This window comes from Dreissena polymorpha, chromosome 16, assembly GCF_020536995.1.
Source record: "Dreissena polymorpha isolate Duluth1 chromosome 16, UMN_Dpol_1.0, whole genome shotgun sequence".
NCBI classification, from domain to species: domain Eukaryota; kingdom Metazoa; phylum Mollusca; class Bivalvia; order Myida; family Dreissenidae; genus Dreissena; species Dreissena polymorpha.
Window position 1 is genome coordinate 28,018,426 of NC_068370.1, and position 23,155 is coordinate 28,041,580.

A 23,155-nucleotide genomic window follows, 5' to 3' on the forward strand; every position below is an offset into this window, starting at 1 on the left:
GTAGCGTACGACATTAACAGACGGACGGACGGACGGCTACGGTAGGACATTCAATGAAATCACGAAATTTTGACGAACAAAGTCCCATAACTCTGGAACGACAATTCAGAATTCCGTCAAAAACGAAAGGGGATCAGGGTTTATCAATATTAAGATTGTGTTGAAATTTGAAAAAAATCCATCGAAGGATATTTGAGCTACAGTAGGACATTCAATGAAATCACGAAATTTTGACGAACAAAGTCCCATAACTCTGGAACGACAATTCAGAATTCCGTCAAAAACGAAAGGGGATCAGGGTTTATCAATATTAAGATTGTGTTAAAATTTGAAGAAAATCTGTCAAAGGATATTTGACGTAGCGTACGACATTAACAGACGGACGGACAGACGCGGGGTATACCATAATACGTCCCGTCATAGACGGGCGTATAAAAATAGATCACAAAAGCTTACTGTGACCACGTGTTCAGGCGAGTTAAAAAAGAAGGGCAATAACTCTGAACTATGGAAGCAAGAGTAATGGCTCTTGTGCATCACTCAATAAAATCTTCCTACCTATTTTAAGTTTCAATTTGATACCTCTTTAAGTTGTCATAATATGCTCATGACAAAATTTAAATTCTCACATCATGAAAAACACACTAATTGTACGGAAGCAAAATGTATGACTCTTGTGCACTGCAAATTTCCTGAATGAGATCAATCTACCTTTGAAGTTGATACCTCTTAAGTTTTTAAAATATACTGACAGCATGGACAACATAAAACTAGTGATCAGATTCCGTTATGCATGGATTATAAGAACTGACACCAAACAAGAACAAACAATTTGAGTTAATAAATATATTTTCTTGTATACCCATTCCATTAACTTTACAAATAAAATAATGTACATTAAGTATCTACACAAGTCATGCTCAAAGATGATAAAATCTCAATGATTCATGAAATATAAAGCAGCATAGTCACAATTATTTAATTCTTACATACACAAATGCAATATATGTTATTCATGAACAGTAAGTACAACAGAAATTGAAACTTGCAATAGAAACTTTTACCTATCGGACAAACAAGAATTGCACCGGAAATCTCACCTACACACACATGAAAATACATGGTCTATCACACAGAAGCTTAAAGCTAGTGATTTAAACTCAAACGCATACTAAACAATGACTACCATGATTATGTGCTAAAATGTTATACTCGTAAAATTGATTCTACAATTTCTACCAACTATTAAAGAGCATTAAAGAGCAACAAACATCCTTTTTATACAAAAAATGAACAAACGCGCTCAATGCATGAATTAGGATAACACTTTTCCAGATTAACAATAATAAGAATGATAATGAATTTGACAAAAATATGTGCAAAATCAAGTGTCACAATGTACTGTGTCTGTTCAAAGTGAAAAGCCTGAATATTCATCTTTGTTATAGCCGAAATGTCATGTTAAGAGTGCAAACAATAAAAAAAAGATTTCTTAAGGAAGCCAGCAATTGTAGATTTCTTATGAAATCCAGAAAATTCACTTTCAAGTACAGCAAACAATCTGAAAATTCAAATTTCTTCTAAAGTAAAAATCCAGACATTTCATATTATCTTTCCAATCAAAATCTATAAAAAAACATATTTAATGTACAGTTAAATGCTTGATAATCAAGAAAAACTTTAAAGCAAGTGGAATATGTATTCAGCTTCTCTGAATGTGATTGGATAACTCGTCACCATGAGATTCCAGTATAAATCGGTGTAGGAGATATGTTTAATGTTCAAAAAGCTTTCATACTGATTAAGCTTCATGGACTGGTTCCAAGTGAGTATTAAGGGGAGGTTACTTACTAAGGTCTCCAGCTGCAAAGCAACATATAGAGGTGTGCTCTGGGAAAATGGGGCTCAATGCATCTGCATGAAGTATAGTCCTTGATACAATTTTTTATGCAACGCAAAAGAAAACGCCATTAATCAGAGTTTAGATAAATTATTAAATATATATAATTACACAAATATTCACGAAAACGTTTTTGATTGGAGACTAAATTGAGCTGGAACTTTGATATTCGTACGAATACGAAACAGAGCATCACATTTGCTAGTGTTAATGCATAACAACACAAGCAGTTTAACAACACATAGACAATGAGCAATGCTATAGGTGTACAAAAAACAATCATAAGCAAACGAATTTGAAATCATAATACATTTGTAGGGACTCAGCCAGACTTAAAAAGGTTCCAAGGGGGTAGGCTAAACAGCGACACTGCAACCTCTTTTTAAAAAATCGGGATGGTAAAAATTGTGAATGTGTAATTTCCAAGTTACTAAATTGCACTGTTTCGATTTAAATACTTATATTCAATCACCATATATTAAATGAGGTATGCCTTTATTAAAAATAGTATGATTTTAATATCCAGTAACATTGTATGAAGGTGTGAGGGATAAAAATCAAATGGGGCCCCCTGCATATCCTCTGACTAAATCCATATACATTGGCTACCATAATCAACATACGCTCATCTAAAATTTAGAAAACTCAACCGCTAGTGTAGCAATTGAACACATAGCTTTATTTTAACATGGAATATATGGAAGTACAATAAAACTATACAACTTCAACTAGTATAAAAACCCTGTTCTGGGAAAACTGGGCTTAATGCATTCGTGTAAAGTGTGCTCCCAGATTAGCCTGTACAGCTTATCTTAATTTTATGTCTCAAGAAGATTTCCTCCCAGAAGAGACTTCCTTACAACAAAACATAAAAGCGGCAAAAGTCGTCCCTGATTAGCCTGCGCATACTGCACAAGCTTATCTGGGGTCACACTCTACACACATGCATTCAGCCAAGTCTTTTTCCAGAATGATCCTCAACATAACTTCACCTGTAAAACTCCAGCACCAAACTATCTAGGTTGTTATATATTGCACCATTTGCCATCACTAAAATGAAAATGATACAGTAACACTTAAATCAATATATTTTTCAGCCATAACATGACCAGAATCTTTGTTAAAGATACATAAAAGAACTACGTGGTCCAATAATACTGCTGTTTTCAACCTAAACAAAAGAGTCTGATTTTATCATTGAGTAAAACAAACAATTTAAGCACAGACCAAGAATGATCAGTTTGCATGAAGTATTTGTTTTAAGAGTTCAAAGCTCTGCCTAAAGAGAGTGAAGAATAAAAATGATTAAAATGACAACACAGTTATGATTTTTAAAAGTGTATAATGTACCATCCTTTATATCAATGATGTTCAACTTAAAATCAATTGAAAGGAAGTACATTTCACTGACAATAAAAAACTGGCACCAATTAAATCATACAAATATAGTAGTGAATTAGTGATAGACAAAAATGTTTTTCTATAAATATGGTGAACCTTTTATCTCTCGCCAAATTCAAGTCCTTAAAAAGCTTCATGGTAAATGACTTAGCTGATCTATAGTAGTTGTGTCTGTGACAATGACAACACGCAACTCATTAATTACATAAACATGTATAAATATATATGCACAAACTTTATTTTTGTATGTAATGATACACAAACAAGTTTTGTTTATCAGACGATGTGAAACATTATTATATTTTTACAAAAACTCTTTTGCACCACTTCAAAAGGCACATTACAACAATAAGAGCAAACACATTCTGATATAAGCATCACAATGAAAGCCATATTGACTAGTACAAGAAGTGTGCCCAGTGGAAACCTATGTGTGACTCAGAAACACTAGCAAAGGCTGCACTGCACTTAAACCTAATTAAACATCGAGGAAATTAGAAGGTCATTATGAATAGCAAGAAGCATAGATACAGATCCAAATAAACAAAAAACAATCTTGTTGAAACGAAAAGGTGATGACTAATCATGGCTATTGTGAAGAGTTAATTGCCTGAACTGCAAATTGTGCTATGCTTCGTTTTTTAATTAGTAATAACAGGTATTACAACTGCTTGCAATTTTGAAATTTGTTGTATTTTGTTATAATTTGTTACAAACTGTCATGTTTCAGGAAAGCCCCTGAGTAAAATCGTCAAATAAATAAATCAGACGACTACTTTTATTTTGAGTAGTTTTATTTAATATTAAATTATATTTACCAATAAAATATGTTACATATACCAAGTAAGCTCATACTATTCGTTTAGTATTGTGTAACCGATTTCGATGTAAAATAAATTGTTTATGGAAACAGAAAAACAAATTACTTGTAGTGGTCATCACTTAAGCATATTTGCAATTGTGACTTAATTTTTTTGTTCCATATATAAGACACATGGCAATATGAGACACTTGTGTCTGAAAAAAGTTGTGTCTTATATATTCCTGAAAATATGGTAAATGCTACATTAAAGGTTCAAGTGTTAAAGACTAATAACTTTTAAAAACTTTTGATCACACATGTCTGGCACCTTTATGCACCTGTGGATAGAAATTGATACAGGGATTATAAAATGCTTTGTGACTAACTTTTTTTTATCATTCTGAACATGACTTAAGAAGAAGTAACATATGACCAAATGTGATGGGTGGTGATTGAACAAATGCCATTTGTGTTTAAGATGCCCAGGATCCCACTGAGCACACACAAGAATGTCTTGAGACAATCTGCCCCCTGAACAAAATCCCAATTTGGCAAAAAGTCAACAACATTAATATACTTGTATCTAGAAAATTAATAAATCAGTGCAGAAATTGTTTTAAATATTTTTTATAAGTTATAATTTAAAAAATATTCTCATATTTCTTGATGAAGATATCAACGGTTACTTTGAGACTACACCCTAACAATTCCAAAGCTGAAAAGATATGTATACAAATGAAACAAATGTATATAAATTGTGCAGTTGACAGATTATCCAAGAATAAAAGCATACTAAATAATCATAATAATGATAAATGTACAATAAAATTGAAATGTTCTTGAAGATTTGGCCCGTCAGTCTGATCAGGAGTACTCCAAGTCTGGGAAAACTGGGCTTAATGCATGTGCCTTAAGTGTTATCCCATATCAGCCTGTGAAGCCTGCACAGGCTGATCAAGGAAAACACTTTCCACCTACATCAGATTTTTAAAGAAAAACTTTATTTAAACGAAAAATCCATAAAATGGGAAAGTGTCATCCCTGATTATAAGCCTGTGCAGATTGCACAGGCTCATCAGGAATGACACTTCTGTACATGCATTGAGACCAGTATATCCTATACAAAGCTCAGTCTGATCAGCAGTAATCTAGATCCAGTAAGATTCACCACAGAGACGCGGACGTCTACATCATGGCGTAGTCCACCTGCACGTACAGTTGTCGTACTCCAATCTGCAGATAAAAAGAGCAGTGAAAGAGCTTTGAAAGTAAATACATTATTTTCCTAAAAGTGTCCCAGATTAGCATGTGTAGTCATCAAACTGGATTAAACAAGAAAAGACTTCCTTGAAACAAAATATAACCTAAAGAGCAGAAAATGTCATGCCTGTTTAATCTGTGCTGTGAGCACTGACTTATCTGGGAAGAAATTTTCAATGTTATATAATGCCACTTTAATAAAGTGGTTAATAGCAAAGAAGTAGTGAAGAAAAAAAAGGCACTTTGCTATTATAAAAACAGTTAAAACTAGCATTTTCACACACTGTTATGAAATACAATTAAAGCATGATTTAAGTATCAAGACGCCCATGATCATTTGTATAATTCCAGTTTCTATATAACTGCATTCCATTTTATAACAATATATATAAATGTTCTTTAATTCAAGTAAAGTTGTTTAATACCCAATTAAAGGACAATTATGTTCATAAAACAAAATTTATTGTAAATATGTATTTCATAAAAATATCATTTATAAAACGGATACATACATGTGTATATTAGATACAATACCATTGTATAGAATTCGGGTTGTATGTGTGTAATACATTTGAATTGAGGGCAGCAGGATTTTCTCCTATTGGGCTTCACCACTAGAGACAGGGTTAGTTGGGTTACAGATTACCGGTAGTTGGGTTACAGGGAATAATGCAAGATACAAGAGATACCAAGTTTGAGAGAGAAACCCAGGTCTAAAGTGTTTTATTTAAATGTTTCATGTGAAAAAAATTAGTAGGTTTACAGGGATCTGAACCTGCAATACCTAGATCCAGACACCAAGACATTACAGCCAGAGTATGGATTAAATAGTAAGGTGGTATGAGTTTTATACATTATTATGTATCGGTTTGTATTATTTGTGCCTTGACTTTAAACCTGTATAATGTCAAACATATGATGAGAAAACATCCGCTGGTTGGGGAAACAATTAATCACATCTTCTTCCCACACATTTACATGTAATTGCTTCACAATCATCGTATTGAATTGTCATCACTTCACAATCCATGCATTGAATTGTCATTGCTTCACAATCAACGCATTGAATTGTCATCGCTTAACAATGCATGCATTGAATTGTCATCGCTTAACAATCCACGCATTGAATTGTCATCACTTTACAATCCACCCATTGAATTGTCATCGCTTCACAATCCACGCATTGCATTGTCATCACTTCACAATCCACGCATTTGAATTGTCATCGCTCAACAATGCATGCATTGAATTATCTTCCCTTAACAATGCATGCATTGAATTGTCATCGCTTAACAATCAACGCATTGAATTGTCATCGCTTCACAATCCACACATTGAATTGTTATCGCTTAACAAACCATGCATTGAATTGTCATCGCTTTACAATCCACGCATTGAATTGCCATGGCTTCAAAATCCACACATTGAATTGTCATCGCTTCACAATCCACACATTAAATTGCCATGGCTTCACAATCCACACATTGAATTGTCATCGCTTCACAATCCACACATTGAATTGGCATCACTTCACAATCCATGCATTAAATTGTCATTACTTTACAATCCTTGCAATTGCATTGACTTGTCATTGCTTCACAATGCATATTTTATTGTCATCGCTTCACAATAACTGTTCCTATAATTGTATTGTCCAGAGAATTTTAAAACAATACATTTTCTCATACATTGAAAGCAAAATACCAGGACATCAGTGTTTAAATTCTTTCCACAACAACACAAGTTGTGACAACAATACTATACATGTTTTAAAACATATATATGAGTCTTGTTTTGAGTTTCATAAGCTTTTTTATAATATGTTTAGCCATGTATGTGTAAAATGTGACCTTTGTGGTTTAAACGGACTTGTTCACAGTTCATAATTTTTTTAATTTAAAAGTGTACACATTACATTCATACATTCATAAACTAAACTCCTTACAAAGAAAAATGTTTATAATATGTTTGTTTTTTGATAATAATCAATAAAAATAGAAAAATGATAAAGCATTTGCTATGTTTTTCATTGATTATTTAGAAAAGGATGCGTATTACTTACATGATTCACTACATTTGCTTCATGGTGTAATGGCAACAAGTTGGCTTTTGCTTTACGGGTTCAACTCCCAGGAAGGACAGATTCTTATATTTTTATTTTTGTCCTTGTTAATATAATTATTTACAATAATTCCAAATATTACTTTTTTGTTAGTTAATTAATTAAATTAGTGTTTTTTGTTAAACATACAAAAATCTGTGAACAAGACCCTTTAATATAAATTGAAATCTCACTCTTTATGTTATAGATTTAAAAATCAATTTTTTCTTTTACCATTACCTTAACACTAACATTATCATTATTATACTGACATATCATACACACTAACAAACACTAAAATGCTCCAGAATAAGTAAAACTGCACATGTATCAAAGTCACTTTTGCATTCCCATTAACCTGGAGATAACATGGCTTAGCTGTTCAATAAATAAATTATTCATGAATGTTCAGTTTTCAAAATTGGTGGTGCTTTTATCAATGCAGTCTAAGAGACAGATTTATCCTCTGCTGAGATTTTTTTGGCTCACGACTCATGAACACAATCTGAACGCAATTAACTTTTCATGATAACCATATAAATGGTGTAAGAGATATAAAGCAGGTACGCAAATAATGAAGGCTAAACTATTCACTATCAAGTGTAACCTTGACCTGAAGCCAGCATGACTGACGCATGCTTTCTGTACATTGTCTAAATGGCCTTAATATTGAAGCAAAGGTTTTTGGAAATACTCAAAAGAGTAAAGGAAATACGAAGCCAACACAAAAAAGGAGCCTTAAACATTAACTTCCAATCGTCACCTTGACCTTGAGCCGCTGCGACTGACTCCTGCCTTCTGCACATTTTCTCAATGAACTTAACATACCGGTAGGTTTCATGAAAAATCGTCAATGCCTAGGAAATATGAAATCAACATTAAAGCGTTACAGACAGCTGATCAGACAGACTGACAAAGGCAATGCCTATAATCACCCTCCAACTAATAGTCGGGGATTAAATACATGTAGGCACAATCTTACCTAATATAAATATATAGGTCACCATGACCGTAGCTGACAGTGTCCCCCAAACACACCAAGTACTGGTTCAACCCAGGAAATGGACTCAAGAGCATTTCAATAAGCCATGGGCTTTCAATGCAATCAACTTAAATAAATAGCTTTAAAACTACTATAAATGACATACCTGTGTGAAAATACTGTGTGTTTGACTGAGAATATATTTGGCATCCGCTTTGGATGCAACCTCCAGCTTGATTGTTCCTACATAGACGTCACTGCACAGAGTCCAGAAGTGGGGCTCCTGTACACTGAACACACCCTCTAGCTGGCTCACCTGAAGGGGCACAGTAAAACATGTGGTTGCAAACATAGAAGAAACCACATGTGAAGAGGCACTGGTTGCAAACTTAGAAGAAATCACATGTGAAGAGGCAGTGATTGCAAACTTAGTAGAAATAATATGTGAAGGGCAGTGGTTGCAAACTTAGAAGAAATCACATGTGAAGAGGCAGTGGTTGCAAACTTAGAAGAAATCACAAGTGAATAGGCAGCCGTTGAAAACTAAGGAGAAATAATATGTGAAGAGGCAGTGGTTGCAAACTTAGAAGAAATCACATGTGAAGAGGCACTGGTTGCAAACTTAGAAGAAATCATATGTGAAGAGGCAGTGGTTGCAAACTTAGATGAAATCATACTAGTATGTTCAGAGGCAGTGGTTGCAAACTTAGAAAAAATCACATGTGAATAGGCAGTGGTTTCAAACTTAGAAGAAATCACATGTGAAGAGGAAGTGGTTGCAAACTTAGAAACAAGAGCACCGCATATCGGGTGCCAACGCTCGGCTGTGGGTGCAGTTTTGAATGAATGAAAGCTTGTCAGAAGAAAATGAAGAAAGGTAACTGGCCAAAAGAACTCATCTGAGAGACTATGCATCTGTAGATAGAATACATTGTACTTTAATTTTAAGGACTTCTACCAAGTATTAGACACCACATTATGACCTTGATCTTTAACATAGTGAACCAAAAGAGAATATGATGGTTCTAAAGGTCATTAAGGTTCATAAACTCTGAAGGCTGTAGATGGAAGAACTCTCATTTTAGAAGCATTGTGTAAATGAATTACAGTGGGTCACAGTGACCTTGACCTTTGACCTAGTGATCAAAAAATGGTGTGGCGTGTAAAACTCATCAAGGTGCATCTACATAGAAAGTTTCAAAGTTGTAGGTGGAAGCATTTTGATTTTAGAGCCTATATTAAAGTTTTATATTAGAGGTCACAGTGACCATGACTTTTGACCTAGTGACCCTAAAATGGGTGTGGAGTGTAGAACTCATCAAGGTGCATCTACATATGAAGTTTCAAAGTTGTAGGTGGAAGCACTTTGATTTTAGAGCCTATGTTAAAGTTTTATATTAGAGGTCACAGTGACCTTGTCCTTTGACCTAGTGACCCAAAAATGGGTATGGCGTGTAGAACTCATCAAGGTGCAGCTACATATGAAGTTTCAAAGTTGTAGGTGGAAGCACTTTGATTTTAGAGCCAATGTTAAGGTTTTAGCACGACACAGACGGCGAGCTGGCTATGACAATACCTCGGGTTTTCTTCTTAAAACAGCCGAGCTAAAAAATCACAAGTGAAGAGGCAGTGGTTGCAAACTTAGAAGAAATCATATGTGAAGAGACAGTGGTTGCAAACTTAGAAAAAATAACTGTGAAGAGGCAGTGGTTGAAAACTTATAAGAAATCAAATGTGAAGAGGAAGTGGTTACAAACTCAGAAGAAATCACATGTGAAGAGACAGTGGTTGCAAACTTAGAAGACATCACAAGTGAATAGGCAGTGGGTTTAGTTTGTCAAATTTTGGGTCCATCTTGGGTCACATTCCCATTCTATAAAGTATATTATTTTCCAAAATGAAAGCCTAAAATTCCCAATTACTTCATTTCTCCACCTAGCTAATTATTTTGAACCTAAGTAAATATAATATTGAAAACAATGATATTCGAAATTAGGAAAATAACAAAGACATCAATTTCTTAATATTTAGTCAAAACGAAGCAATACTACGATACAATTAATGCTAGTGTCTTTTAATGAGCCTTGATTTGGAAAAACTGGGCTAAAGGTATGTGCCTTGTGTCTTGCCTGCACCGTTTGTACAGGTAAACTGGGCTAAAGGTATGTGCCTAGTGTCTTGCCTGCAACATTTGTACAGGCAAACTGGGCTAAAGGTATGTGCCTTGTGTCTTGCCTGCACCGTTTAGACAGGCTAATCAAGGACAACAATTCACACATTTATGTAATTTTTCCATTAAAAGAAGTCTTTTCTAAACAACAATCAAGTTTAGGCGTAAAGTGTTATCTCTGATAAGACTGTGCTGACTGTGTCATCTGGGATGACGCTTAATGCAGATTAAGCCTTGTTTTCCCAGAACCAGGCCTAATACTCACTCTTTGATAGCACCCAGGCAGCAGCATGTCCAAGGAGCGTGGTGTCCTCTGCATCAAAATGCCCACTGAGTCTCGCAATAACGGGAAAACACTGAAACAACAAGAATTGCTTTGAATATGGTAAACATACACATGTAGAATCAAATTGAGCAACCCTCCAGAAAAACAGGGCTACATGCATGTGTGTAAAGTGTTGTCCCAGATTAGCATTTGCAGTCTGCATAGGCTAATCAGGGAAGACACTTTCCAATTTGATAAAAATCCACGTAAGTCAGATGCGTAAGTCAGAAAGTGTTGTTCCAGACTATACTGTGCGGACTTCACAGGCTTATCTGGGACGACACTTATGCATATAGATTAAGCCCTAATTTCCCAGAGTGCCTATCCATTTCATATGCACATCTTTTATATACATTTCCTTCAAATGTCTACGACAATTATTTCCATTGCGTAACAACAACCACCACTAAAAAGCTTCACTTATGTTTTGCTTTGTTGTGAAATAAAATTTTTTATCATACCACTGTATTGATATCTGCCTGATATAACGTTGCCTGATATATTTTTTTATATCATGGTCAACAGGAAGTTCTTATATCAGTCATGTGTGGAGGATGGTTATATTACTCGGAAGCATTTTTAGTAAAATCAAATCAGATTCAACAAGACAAACAATTTGATACCAAGATGTAATATATTTTAAACACAAAATGCAACACAAAAAGCAAAAAACATTTTTCACAAATATTAAGTGCGCATGCTCATGGCGTCATTATTTACACTTCAAAGCGATTTTTTCATATTTATTTAAAATCGGGGACGTAAGGGTATGATAAACAGAAAAACAGGTTACTGCCTGATCTTTTTGTAATATATAAGGCTCGGCACGAATAAAATAACGGCTCGGCAAGCCTTGCCGTTATATAATTCTAAGCCTTGCCTGATATATTACGAAAAGATCAGACAGTAACCTGTTATTCTCTATTTATCTTCCTAAAAACAAATAAGCCACTCTCTGGGAAACAGTCTTGCTTAGCAAAACTCCAATTTAGGCGGAAAGTGTTGTCCCTGATAAGCCTGTGCTGACTGCACAGGCTAATCTGTGACAACACTTTACGCACATGGATTAAGCACCATTTTCCCAGAGTGAAACATTAACGCATTCCCTAGATGTATTACCTAATGGTGACTAAAATAGCAATGAACATGGAGCACACGGGATCTGCTATCATCCAGCCAAACATGTGGATAAGGGCTGATGAGATTATCACTCCCACACTTCCCAGGGTGTCGGCCAGGATATGAAGGAAAACTCCTGCAAGATAGAAATGAGCCTAGCATTGATAACACTGGGCTTTACCCTTCACCACTTAGATACATATTTTGACACAATTGTAGTCCTTTAGAAAATTCCATTTAATTAAAGACCTTTTTTTCCTAGATTCAAGTTTTAAAGGCTTCATTTCCAACCCTTAGATACTGGTAAGCAGCAAACAGCATGAAACCTGAACAGACTGCGAGTTACTCGCAGGCTGTTCTGGTTTAATGCTGGTTGCAAAAGCCCTTTTCACGTTGTTTCTTATGTGGGAAATGGTTCAGTGATGATTGTTAAGTGCCGTCCCAGACTAGCCAATGCAGTCTGCAGTTTTTCGTTTAAATAAAGTATCCTCTCATCCAAAACCAGTCTATGCAGAAAGGGCTGTCCCTGATTAGCCTGTACAGACTGCACAGGCTATTCTGGGATGACTCTTTACGCACATACATTAAGATCTTTTCCCAGAGCGAAAATGGTATGTTAACCCTTTGCATGCTGGGCAATTTGTCGTCTGCTAAAATGTTGTCTGCTAAATTTAAAAAATTAGCATTTTCTTCGATTTTTTTCAAAGAACACTATCAGAATAGCAAACAGTTTGGATCCTGATGAGACGCCACGTTCTGTGGCGTCTCATCTGGATCTAAACTGTTTGCACAGGCCTTCAAAATTCGGTTCCCGCACTGAAAGGGTTAAGAATTACACTTGATATGATATTAAATCTGTCGCTAGACACACAGATGTCATTAATGAATGAATAGTGAATATCAAATAATTGTAAAACAACTTAATGTGTTAGCATTATCAATGAAAGTGCCAACAATAACTTAACCAAAATAATGCAGAAATGGATGCAGATAACAAAATAATAACATTAGTTAAATAATTTCATGAAAAAAGTGTTGTCCAAGATAAGCCTGTGCAGTCCGCACAGTTGCAGTCCGCACAGTTGCAGTCCGCACAGTTGCAGTCCGCACAGTTGCAGTCCGCTCAGTTGCAGTCCGCACAGTTGCAGTCCGCACAGTTGCAATCCGCACAGGCTAATCTTGGACGACATTTACCATTTTATTGGTAATCTTTGTTTGAAGGAAGTCTCTTCTTTCCGAAAATCCAATTAAGAGTGAAAATGTTGTTCCTAATTAGCCTGCGCAGACTGCACATGCTAATCTGGGTTAACACTTTACGCACATGTATTGAGCCCAGTTTTCCCCAATCAAGGCTCCATCGGTTGGCTTTCTCTTCACAGAGTGAGGGTCAAGCAAGTTAAAACAAGCACAGGTGGTCCCTACCATGCATGATCTGTGTCTGGGACACGTGTTGTCTGGGCTCCGGGGGTTTGCTATTGCCACCGTGACTGTGTCCGTGGTCGCTATGGCTGTGTCCATGGTCGCTGTGGTCATCATGACTATGGCCGTGACGACGGACCTCGTGGCTGTGCCCGTGGTTACTGTCATGATTCTCCGAGTGACCTTGAAATAGAAATACGGGCCCGTATTCACTAACCCATTTTAAACTAAAAGTGGTTGAATTTTACATTTTAGAAAACTCTCATTCAATTAATGTATTTTTAAAAATATATTACTTAGAATAATCTTAATCAATTCCAAAAAACAACAACAATGGAACAAAACGTGTTTGCCTTCACCCAGATTTGAAACTAAAGCAGCTTAATGTAATACACTTCCACTGAGCCATCAGGGCTTACAAACTTTGCAGCATATGTTAGGCACTTTGTGTTAGAAGTACGTGTACTGTGTTTATTCCAAATTATCAATTCTAATTGTATTGATTTTAATTAAGGATTATCCAAAAACAACACAGTAATGTGAATATGTTTCTTAGTCTTGAGTGTGTTTGCTTGTTTAAATATAATGTGTACAATAATGTATATTGTTATTTGAATCTATGTAAATTTCTTTTTAATTGTCATCTTGTGAATCTGTGAACTAGTTCTTGTTAGAATAAAGCACATATTTGGACTCAAGAATCATGAACAGTTTGCTTGCAATTGATCTTTAAACAAGATTTTATTGACAGTGCCTCCAGCTATTTAGTGAGCTAGAAACCCATTGACAGACCTTAGAAGGTGTCTTATTTGAAAGAAAAAAAATACTTGTTTTTTTTATAAAGTTGAGCTACGTAATGTGGCAGCCATTTTTAATCACACTTGTCACACAGTACCATGTCAGCATCATGTTGACGTGGGACAAAAACAGATCACAATAGCTCAAAACAGGGTAAAGTCTGAAAGTAGCTTGACGGACCTTAATGTAAGTACCAGTTATTAACAATTCCTTAGAATATCCACTAAATATGTTTGTGGCCATTGTTTGTATTTTTAGATGGAAATTAACGGTAGTGTGCCTTCAACTTTATAACATTTATACAAAACAACAAAAGATGATATTTTAGATTCAATAAAATTCGCTCACCATTCCAGTATACTTAGTGATATTAAATAATTATATAATACAAGTTTTATGTAATCAAATGCAGCTGCACAATTAAACCATTCATATTGAACAAATTTAAGACAAAAATGTCAATCTCACCAAGTCCAAGAGAATGTCCACCGTGAGCATGTCCATGATCTACAATAAAAGTGATAAGGCTTGATTCTATTAAAGTCAGCTATAAAACAATCATGATCAGGCTCTTGCAAGAACTCATTCTGACGAGCCATTTTGGAACAAGGGTAACCACATGCCAACCATTACTAAGTAAAACAGGTTAGATAAAGAAATTGACAAGAATTATAACCAATCAACAAGCTTTTCAAAAGTGCTGACCACGTAGTAATTCATTAATTATAACCTATATACAAATACACAATCAAACTATATAAATATATTCTGTAGGTTTGAGGTAGTTTTTTAGTACTCAACCTCCTAAACAAAACCTTGTACAGTACCATAATTGTTGCAACATAGAAAAACTTTAACTGCAACAAATTCTTTGACATCATAGCCACGTTTAACAGACAAATTGAAGTAATGGGACTTGTGAAAACTCAGGAGTCAAAAAGCCTCAGCCTAAGGGTTTGGTAGTTGTAAAGCTTCTATAAGCCTCAGCCTAAGGGTTTGGTAGTTGTAAAGCTTCAATAAGCCTCAGCCTAAGGGTTTGGTAGTTGTAAAGCTTAATAATCCTCAGCCTAAGGGTTTGGTAGTTGTAAAGCTTCAATATGCCTCATTCTGGGAAAACAGTGCTTAATGCATGTGCATAAAAGTGCCCTACCCTCGAATCCTGTGCAGTCTACACAGGATAGTCTGGAACAACAATTTCTGCCATTATTTAAGAACAAAAAACTCACTACAGTGGAAAGAACGGGAAGTTTTGTCCCTGATGAGCCTTCGCAGAAGCTAATCTGGGACAACATTTTACCCTAATGCATTAAGCCCAGTTTTCCCTCAAATGTGGTTCAAATGGATGTATTTAAACTACAATATTCACCATCGCCTCCGCCGTGCGAATGGTTGTGACCGTGCTGGAAGGCAAAGATTCCAATCATATTCACGACGAAGCCTGCGCAGGAGACAAGGAACAGACGCTCATGTCTGACCTCAGGGGGCTCGACCAGCCTCTACAATCAACAAGGTCAACAGGTCAAGGCCATGTGGCTCAAAAGATAAAAGGCAAATACTCTGCCATTTGCCAAGTCAGCCAATTGCTATTAAAAATACAAATTGGCTAAATAAATTTTAATTAAGCTACAAGTATCTTCATTATTAAATTTATTATCCATAAACTATACAGTATAATAAGAATTCACACATAAAAAGGTCAAGTTGGCTATTATTAGCCTATACAAAATGTTACGCTTTGAGGAGCCAACAAGGCCAACAACTGTTATAAAGTTATTAACTGAAAAGAAAAAAAGAAAACAAATTTAAATTTAAACAAGGGCTGTTTGTAAAACATGCAATGCCCCCATATGGGCTGTCAGTTGTAGTGGCAGCCATTGTGTGAATACGATTTTTTTACTGTGACCTTGACCTTTGACCTAGTGACCTTAAAATCAATAGGGGTCATCTGCCAGTCATGATCAATGTACCTATGAAGTTTCATGATCCTAGGCGTAAGCATTCTTGAGTTATCATCCGGAAACCATTTTACTGTTTCGAGTCACTGTGACCTTGACTTTTGACCTAGTGACCTGAAAATCAATAGGGGTCATCTGGCAGTCATGATCAATGTAACAATGATGTTTCATGATCCTCGACTTAAGCGTTCTTGAGTTATCATCCGGAAACCATCTGGTGGACGGACTGACAGACCAACTGACATGTGCAAAACAATATACCCCCTCTTCTTCGAAGGGGGGCATAATAATTGTTATCCATATGTGATCCTTCCAAAACAAAATAAGCTCATGTAGACGAGATGATTTACCTCCACCGCCTCAGAAAAGATGAAAAATCCAATAAACAGCAAAAAGAGACCATTTACAAAACCAGCTAGGACCTCTGCTCTCACGTAACTGAAAAGTTATGAAAAACAGTTTGCATTAACTGGAGGTAAATACACTGCTAATAGCATACTGAAGGCATGAAGTTATTGTACAATAATGATTTGGACGCTAAAAGCTGCTGTATGTAATATTTTGGCTAGATTCGTTATTTTCTCATGATTAATTGTCCAAAAAGTTGGCGCACATACAAATTAATAACGTGTTCATTTAATATCATAGCACATTAATTGGGAAAAATTACATTAATTAATATTTAATCACAGGGGTATCCCTGATTTTAGGAAATCAGGCACAGGGGTGCCACTGTGCTTGAACATCGTGGGATAAAGACTGAATTATGCATGTGACTTAAATAAATAGATATCTGAATATCCACTGTTAAAATGTTCATCATACCCATAAGAAAATGTTTCTGTAGCTCTCCAACGGGAAATAACAGAAGCAGCCAGACCAGCAAGCAGGGCAGTGCAGTCAAAGAACATGTGGAACGAGTCTGATATCAAACCTAAACTGTAAAACAATGATATAATACATTAACTTATCCTGAATTGTAATAAAAACATAGCATACATAACATAATCCTAAACAGTCATATAAACACAGACTCTGTCAGAGTGAGAGTATATTAACTTATCCTGAACTGTAATAAAGACAAAGCATATAGAAAATAACCAAACACTGTAACACAAAGATAAATATAAATAATATCCCTAAACTGTAATATAAACATAGCAAACATAAAAAACTCGTGAACTGTAACGTAACTGTAATACTAACAAAGCATACATTTAGTTGCATAGGTTAACAATTATCAGATAATATACAAGTATGTGACAATTACATTATACCAAATAATTATTTTATAAATTGCAATGCACCAAAAATGTATACAGATAAATGCTTTTAATAGAACTCTTTAATGGAAACCAAATTATGGTAATACATGATAACGCCTGCAGAAATTGTTTTGTTTTGACTTTTGACTCAGTCTGTTTTTTATATATATAAATTTAAAAAAAAATCAAGGAAATTCTTACTTTAACGCTTGTATTCAAGCTATTTAAGAATAGTCTTTTCATTTGCCTAAAAGTAGCAGGGTACATCACCCTCCGGTTTTGCTCTAGATCTTTCCTTATGTTTTCACAATTGTACAGAACAAACTGTGAAAATACTAGAAAATCAAGTCTTCTCTATTTGCATACCTATTAGTCCATATTCCATATGCCAATTCTACGAATGCAAACGACAAATTTAGGATCAGAAACATGAAGATATTCCGTGAAGTTTTTTCTGACAAGATGAGTCTGCAAAAGAAATTTTTCAAAGATTAAAAAAAAATACATAAATTTAACACAAGGCCGATAATTTGACAGAGCAAACAGTATTAAATTGTATTCAACAAAAGCTCATTTGTTAAGATGAATTATTCTGAATTTCAAGGTACCTATTGATTATTCAGAAAGGTGATATTTATAATTGTCTGAAAATTTGTCATAGATCAGTGATTTTTGTAGGGTTGATTTGGAAGCAAAATTTTGCCCCAGTCCCAAACTGAAACAAAATATATGTTTCCCTATAAAATGTTTTTAAATTCCCCACTCAATATAAGCATTAGTTGAAACATGAAAGATGGATTTTTGTAGAAGTTCCCAGTTGTTATCAAACCAAGTTTGAGCATAATATATAAACTGAGTACGGGAGTGTAGTGTGGGACCCATACCAACAAGGCAAAATTGATGTGTTGAATACAGCCTGTGCTGCACAAAACCACTGACTCATCAGCTGGGAGCCGCCCATCAACAAGTGTTTCATCCTTTAATCCCAAGACACTCTCCGGGCGGTGGAACCGCAGTGCTGATCAGGCACTACGGGTCAGTGGTTAGCTGCCAGCTCTTCTCCTCCCTTTTAATCCATAGCCAACTAGACACTCTCTCTGCTGCTTGACCAGTCTCCCAACAGCTCTCTTTCTCTCTCCTCCTCTGGTTTCTAGGGCACTTAGCATCCTCCACAGTGATTGTGCGGGAAAGCCGCTGGCGCCAATTTCGATCGGGAACAGCCATGTTTTCCAACCGCAGGAACTGCACTGGTCTAAGAGATCAGTGTATTTGGCTTTCTTCCGCTCATATGCCATGTCGCACCTTGATTCCCATGGGACGGTGAGTTCAATAGTGACCAGCATCTTGTGTGTGGTGGACCATATCACTATGTCAGGCCTCAGTGTAGTTTGGACGATCTCGGGGAAGACCAGCTTCTTCCCTAAGTCGACTTTCATCTCCCATTGGTCAGATTCATCTAAGATCGACGTGTTTCTAGGAGCTTGCTTTGTGCTGGTTTCCCTTGCCTTGACAAAGTTGATCTTTGTAGATGCTGTTTTCTTTGCTGTTCTTTTCTTCCTTCTCTCCCCTCAAGTACATCTGCTAACTCCCTAAGGACAGCAAAGTGTCTCCATCTGTAGCGGCCATGTGTCAGAGAAGTCTGACATGATGACAGGATGTGTTCCATGGTGCCTGGCTTGTTACAAAGACTGCATCTTGGGTCTACCACTAGACCCTATCTGTGAAGGTTGGTTGGGGATGGCAGCAGGTCGTAAACTGACCTTAACAGGAATTTGAGTCTTAGCGGCTCATACTGCCAGATGTCTGCCCAAGTTAACTTCCTCTCTGTTGTTGTCCATTTGTTCCATGCACATTGTCCTCCAATTTCAACTGATCGGGCTCTTCTGCTCTCCTCTTCGCTCACACTGATTTCCTTCTACACCATCTCACTCCTCTCTCTTTTATCTGCCGTGCTCCATCGCTGTGGTTTTATCATACCAAGCCCTTGTCTGCCCTCCGTACTAGTTCCAACAATGTCTTTGTGTCTCAGTATACTTTCAGCTTGGGGCACCGCCTGGCTTGCCGACCACTTCCTTCCGGTTCTAGTCTCTATGACTGCCATCCAGATTAGGTCATCAGAAGATTCTTTCAGTGTCACCACCATTCTGGCCTTAGCAACTTTGTACTCCTCAACAACTGATGTTATTGGGAGTTGGAGCTGGTTGGTCCTCCCATACAGTCTGATGCTGGTGAAACTTGGTCGGACTCCTAGCCATCTACGGAGGTATCTGTTGATTCTTCCAAAGCCTTCAACAGTAGAAACTGCTACATGTATCTCATACAGCATTAGAGGCCACATGAGTCTCGCTAACAATCCATGTTGGTATAACCATGCCTTAAATTTCCCAGGAAGTGATGTCTGGTCTATCTGCTTCAGACCTTCTTGGAGTTGGTTCTTGGTGCGGTTTATGCTGCTTGTGTCGTTAAGGCTGGCATCGTACCATTTTTCAAGCATTTGATAGGATTGTCTACTATGGATGGTATGTCTTCGCTCTGTACCTGGAGGGTGAACTTTTGAGTAACCTTTCCCTTCTTGATTACCAAGCTCCTCGATTTCTTTGGTTTGAACTTCAATCTTGCCCAAGTCACTGTCTCATCCAATGCTCCAAGAACCCAACGAGCTTGCACGTGTGTCGTAGTTACGGTGAGGTCATCCATTAAACCTCTATTGGATGGAAGGTATATCCCTGAGGCTGTCTTTGGTCCTCTGGTCTCCCTCTTTGTGGCATTGATAATTAAGTTCATTCCCATCATGAATAGTACGACTGAAATAGTGCAGCCAGTTACTATTCCTTTCTCGAGCCTTATCCAAGGTGTTGACTGTTCTCCTACAGCAAACCGTAGTTGTATGTTACTGAAGTAATCTATTGCACATGGTCTGGGATGTGGTAGCGCTTCAGTGGGGTCTCAATTAGCTTGAGTGGTATAGAGCCATATGCATTGGCAAGGTCAAGCCGGACAACAGCGAGGTCTTTTTGGTTAACCTTTGCTTCCCTGATGATCTGACTGAGTGGGCTTGTATGTTTCACACAGTCTTATAATAAATCCACCAGATGTAAGTTGTTAATCACAAATAATAGATTTCAGAAAACGAAAGTAATGTTTACAATTTCAGCATAAAATGTCAAGGTCAATCCGAAAGTATCCAAATGAAAACTCGTCACGTGACAAAGCGACAATGGCGTCAAAATTTTGAATTTCTGACTGATGAGAGTTATTTTCATCTATTGTAAGATGCATTCGAAACATTTGAACCTTAAAATATTCCTTGATGCAGTAATTTATATTAATCCACCAATATATGTAGAAATCAGTGCCTTCCCCAGGATTTTTTTCAGGCGCCCCGGGGCCGATCGGGGGTAGGTTCGGGAGGGGTGTGCCCTCCCGACGTTGATTTTTTTTAAATTTAACGTGTCAATTCACGTTGTGTGGTGCGTTATAACTCAAAGAAAAACAGCGTCAAAAGACGTCATTTGGTGCGCTATGACTCTTCAAAAAAATCCCCCAGTCATTTAAAAATATATTTTTTTTATATTGTTTAATTGTTTTAAAACTTTTCCGCACAGATAGTAAAATCCCGACTCGAACGATTCCCCAATACATCCGTTTCAACCCGACTCTATTACTGTATACTTACTATTTTTCAAGTTTCTATTTCTTACCCGATAATCCCGTTTATTCAGTTTTTATCAATCTCTTTCTGGTAAATATTTACGATAAAAGCTTTCAGTTATTTCTTTAACACAAACCTTGCCATTTTTAAGTGACTATTTATAGATTTGATGAAATATTGCCTCTGAATATGCGTCAATCCCCTGACCTGTTGTGTGCTTGTTAAAACGCTCAATACACGCCATTTGTATGCAATAGACGCGACGTTGTACATGCTGCATAATTTTCGCGCTCTTTTTTATTGAGACAAAGATTCGACACAAAACAAATTTGCACTGCTAATTTGAAGCAAAAATATTTAATGTTGCGGTAACATTTACATTCTGAAGTGTTATTCGGATTGGATACGCGTTAACATCGACTTACGGGAATGGGTTTCGGATTACAAATTTAATTATTTTCATTTGAGATTTCAACAAATATGAACCGTTGCGTTATAAATTCAACGATAATTTGTTTAAACACTTTACGAGTCGAATAACTGTTTTAACGGAATTATGCATGAAATTCACGTTGTCCACGAGGATCACGGCCGGTTGCCATCATCAGTCTTGTAACTATCGATAATCGGACGAAACATTTACAAGTGTGCGTAATTAATTCAACGAAAATTTGTTAAAGCGCATTACGTGTCGAATAAATGTCAGAAAAACGAGGTGAATCAGTTCTATAAATGGACATGTTGAAATATACATGTACTGGAATTAAATAAATTGTTGTAACATAATTGTAACCGGGAGTCATTCGCACAACTTACTCGCTATAATAATTAATTGTTTACCACTTGCAATTAATTTCTCTTATTAATTATGAGTCATAGGTAACACTTGTTTACAGTAAAAAGGTGTGATGATGATGCCCGAAACCGTCTTTAATGTTCTGTACTGTACTAATTACCGGTTTTATATTACTCAAATGGTACAACTTCTTGCTAATCAAGCTGCGATAAACTCTTACTTCATGCCCGACGTCAATCAAAAATAATGGTCGATAGTTAACCCCGCCCTCATAAGCATTCGCGTAACCGATTGGACGATGAACTTCACAGTTTGACGACTGGAAAGTTACCAGATACATCCTTGTCAGCATTTAAATGACCGTGTAATGTGGCTAGAATAATCGATACGCGCGTCATGCTATTCTCTTATCAGTGGATTATCCATTACCCCATGTGGTGTTTATGGCGATTACTTGTGAAAGTAGGTACCGAGTGTATTGATACACTGATAGGGAAACTTTGATTTTTGTGGACAATCTCCACTTTCTTTTACTGAAGAATACACTGATCGGAAAATTTCAAGCGCCCCGGGGACTCTGATTTCGAAATTCAAGCGCCCCGGCAAGGGGCGCTTAAATGGCCTGGGGAAGACCCTGGAAATATATCCAAGAAAATGAGCATTCTTTGATTTATAGCGTGACATAAATATGTTACGACTCTGGTTGAATTTCTATACGGGGTTGTCTTCAGTGTACAGGTATGTCAATACTATATAAACTGTACGCTGAAGATTCTTTAGCTACAGCACTGACAGTGACAAGCTTGCTCAAATGCAAACCTGTATATTTACTAAAATACAGTCCATATATGTATAATAATGATAGGTAGCTATTTGCAATTTTACGTTTATAAATTGTAAGAAGTTAACTCTATGCTAACATATGGTATGGAAATCGATTGCATGGTGATACATATGACAATATTGTTAAGCATATCAATAACGCAAGTTTAGTAAATGTCAATCACACGTTTTACCTCATCCATCCTGCGATTTTCCCACATATTCCTGGACCTCGATATTCTTTATCGTGTTTGTGTAAAGGAAGCATTTTTTAATTTATAAATTGATGCTTATATTCGTTTTTATCGATAAAATTTATGAAAACATGTTTTTAGAAACAGCTGTCGTGGCCGGTAGAGATCCTTGCGATGAAATCCGTAGTGCTCCG

General features: G+C 36.4%; 1 protein-coding gene across 1 annotated transcript; it reads right to left on the reverse strand.

Annotated features, from left to right (window-relative positions):
• Positions 1-866: 866 nt before the first annotated feature.
• On the reverse strand, positions 867-23,154 carry LOC127861539 (zinc transporter 7-like). Its single transcript, XM_052400139.1, has 11 exons — positions 22,962-23,154; positions 17,864-17,965; positions 17,058-17,171; positions 16,583-16,670; positions 15,644-15,773; positions 14,746-14,784; positions 13,483-13,662; positions 12,061-12,196; positions 10,882-10,972; positions 8,613-8,762; positions 867-5,336 (listed from the first exon to the last, which is right to left on the reverse strand). The coding sequence occupies exons 1-11, from the start codon at positions 23,033-23,035 to the stop codon at positions 5,289-5,291; spliced, it is 1,152 nt and encodes a 383-aa protein (XP_052256099.1). The 5' UTR covers positions 23,036-23,154; the 3' UTR covers positions 867-5,288.
• Position 23,155: the final 1 nt, after the last annotated feature.

Coding starts and splice junctions, on each gene's coding strand:
- LOC127861539 (XM_052400139.1), bottom strand. CDS start 23,035: ATGCTTCCTTTACACAAACACGATAAAGAATATCGAGGTCCAGGAATA. Junction 17,966..22,961: donor AAAATCGCAGGATGGATGAG/GTAAAACGTGTG, acceptor TTTCTTTTGCAG/ACTCATCTTGTCAGAAAAAA. Junction 10,973..12,060: donor GCTATTTTAGTCACCATTAG/GTAATACATCTA, acceptor TTGTTGTTTCAG/TGTTTTCCCGTTATTGCGAG.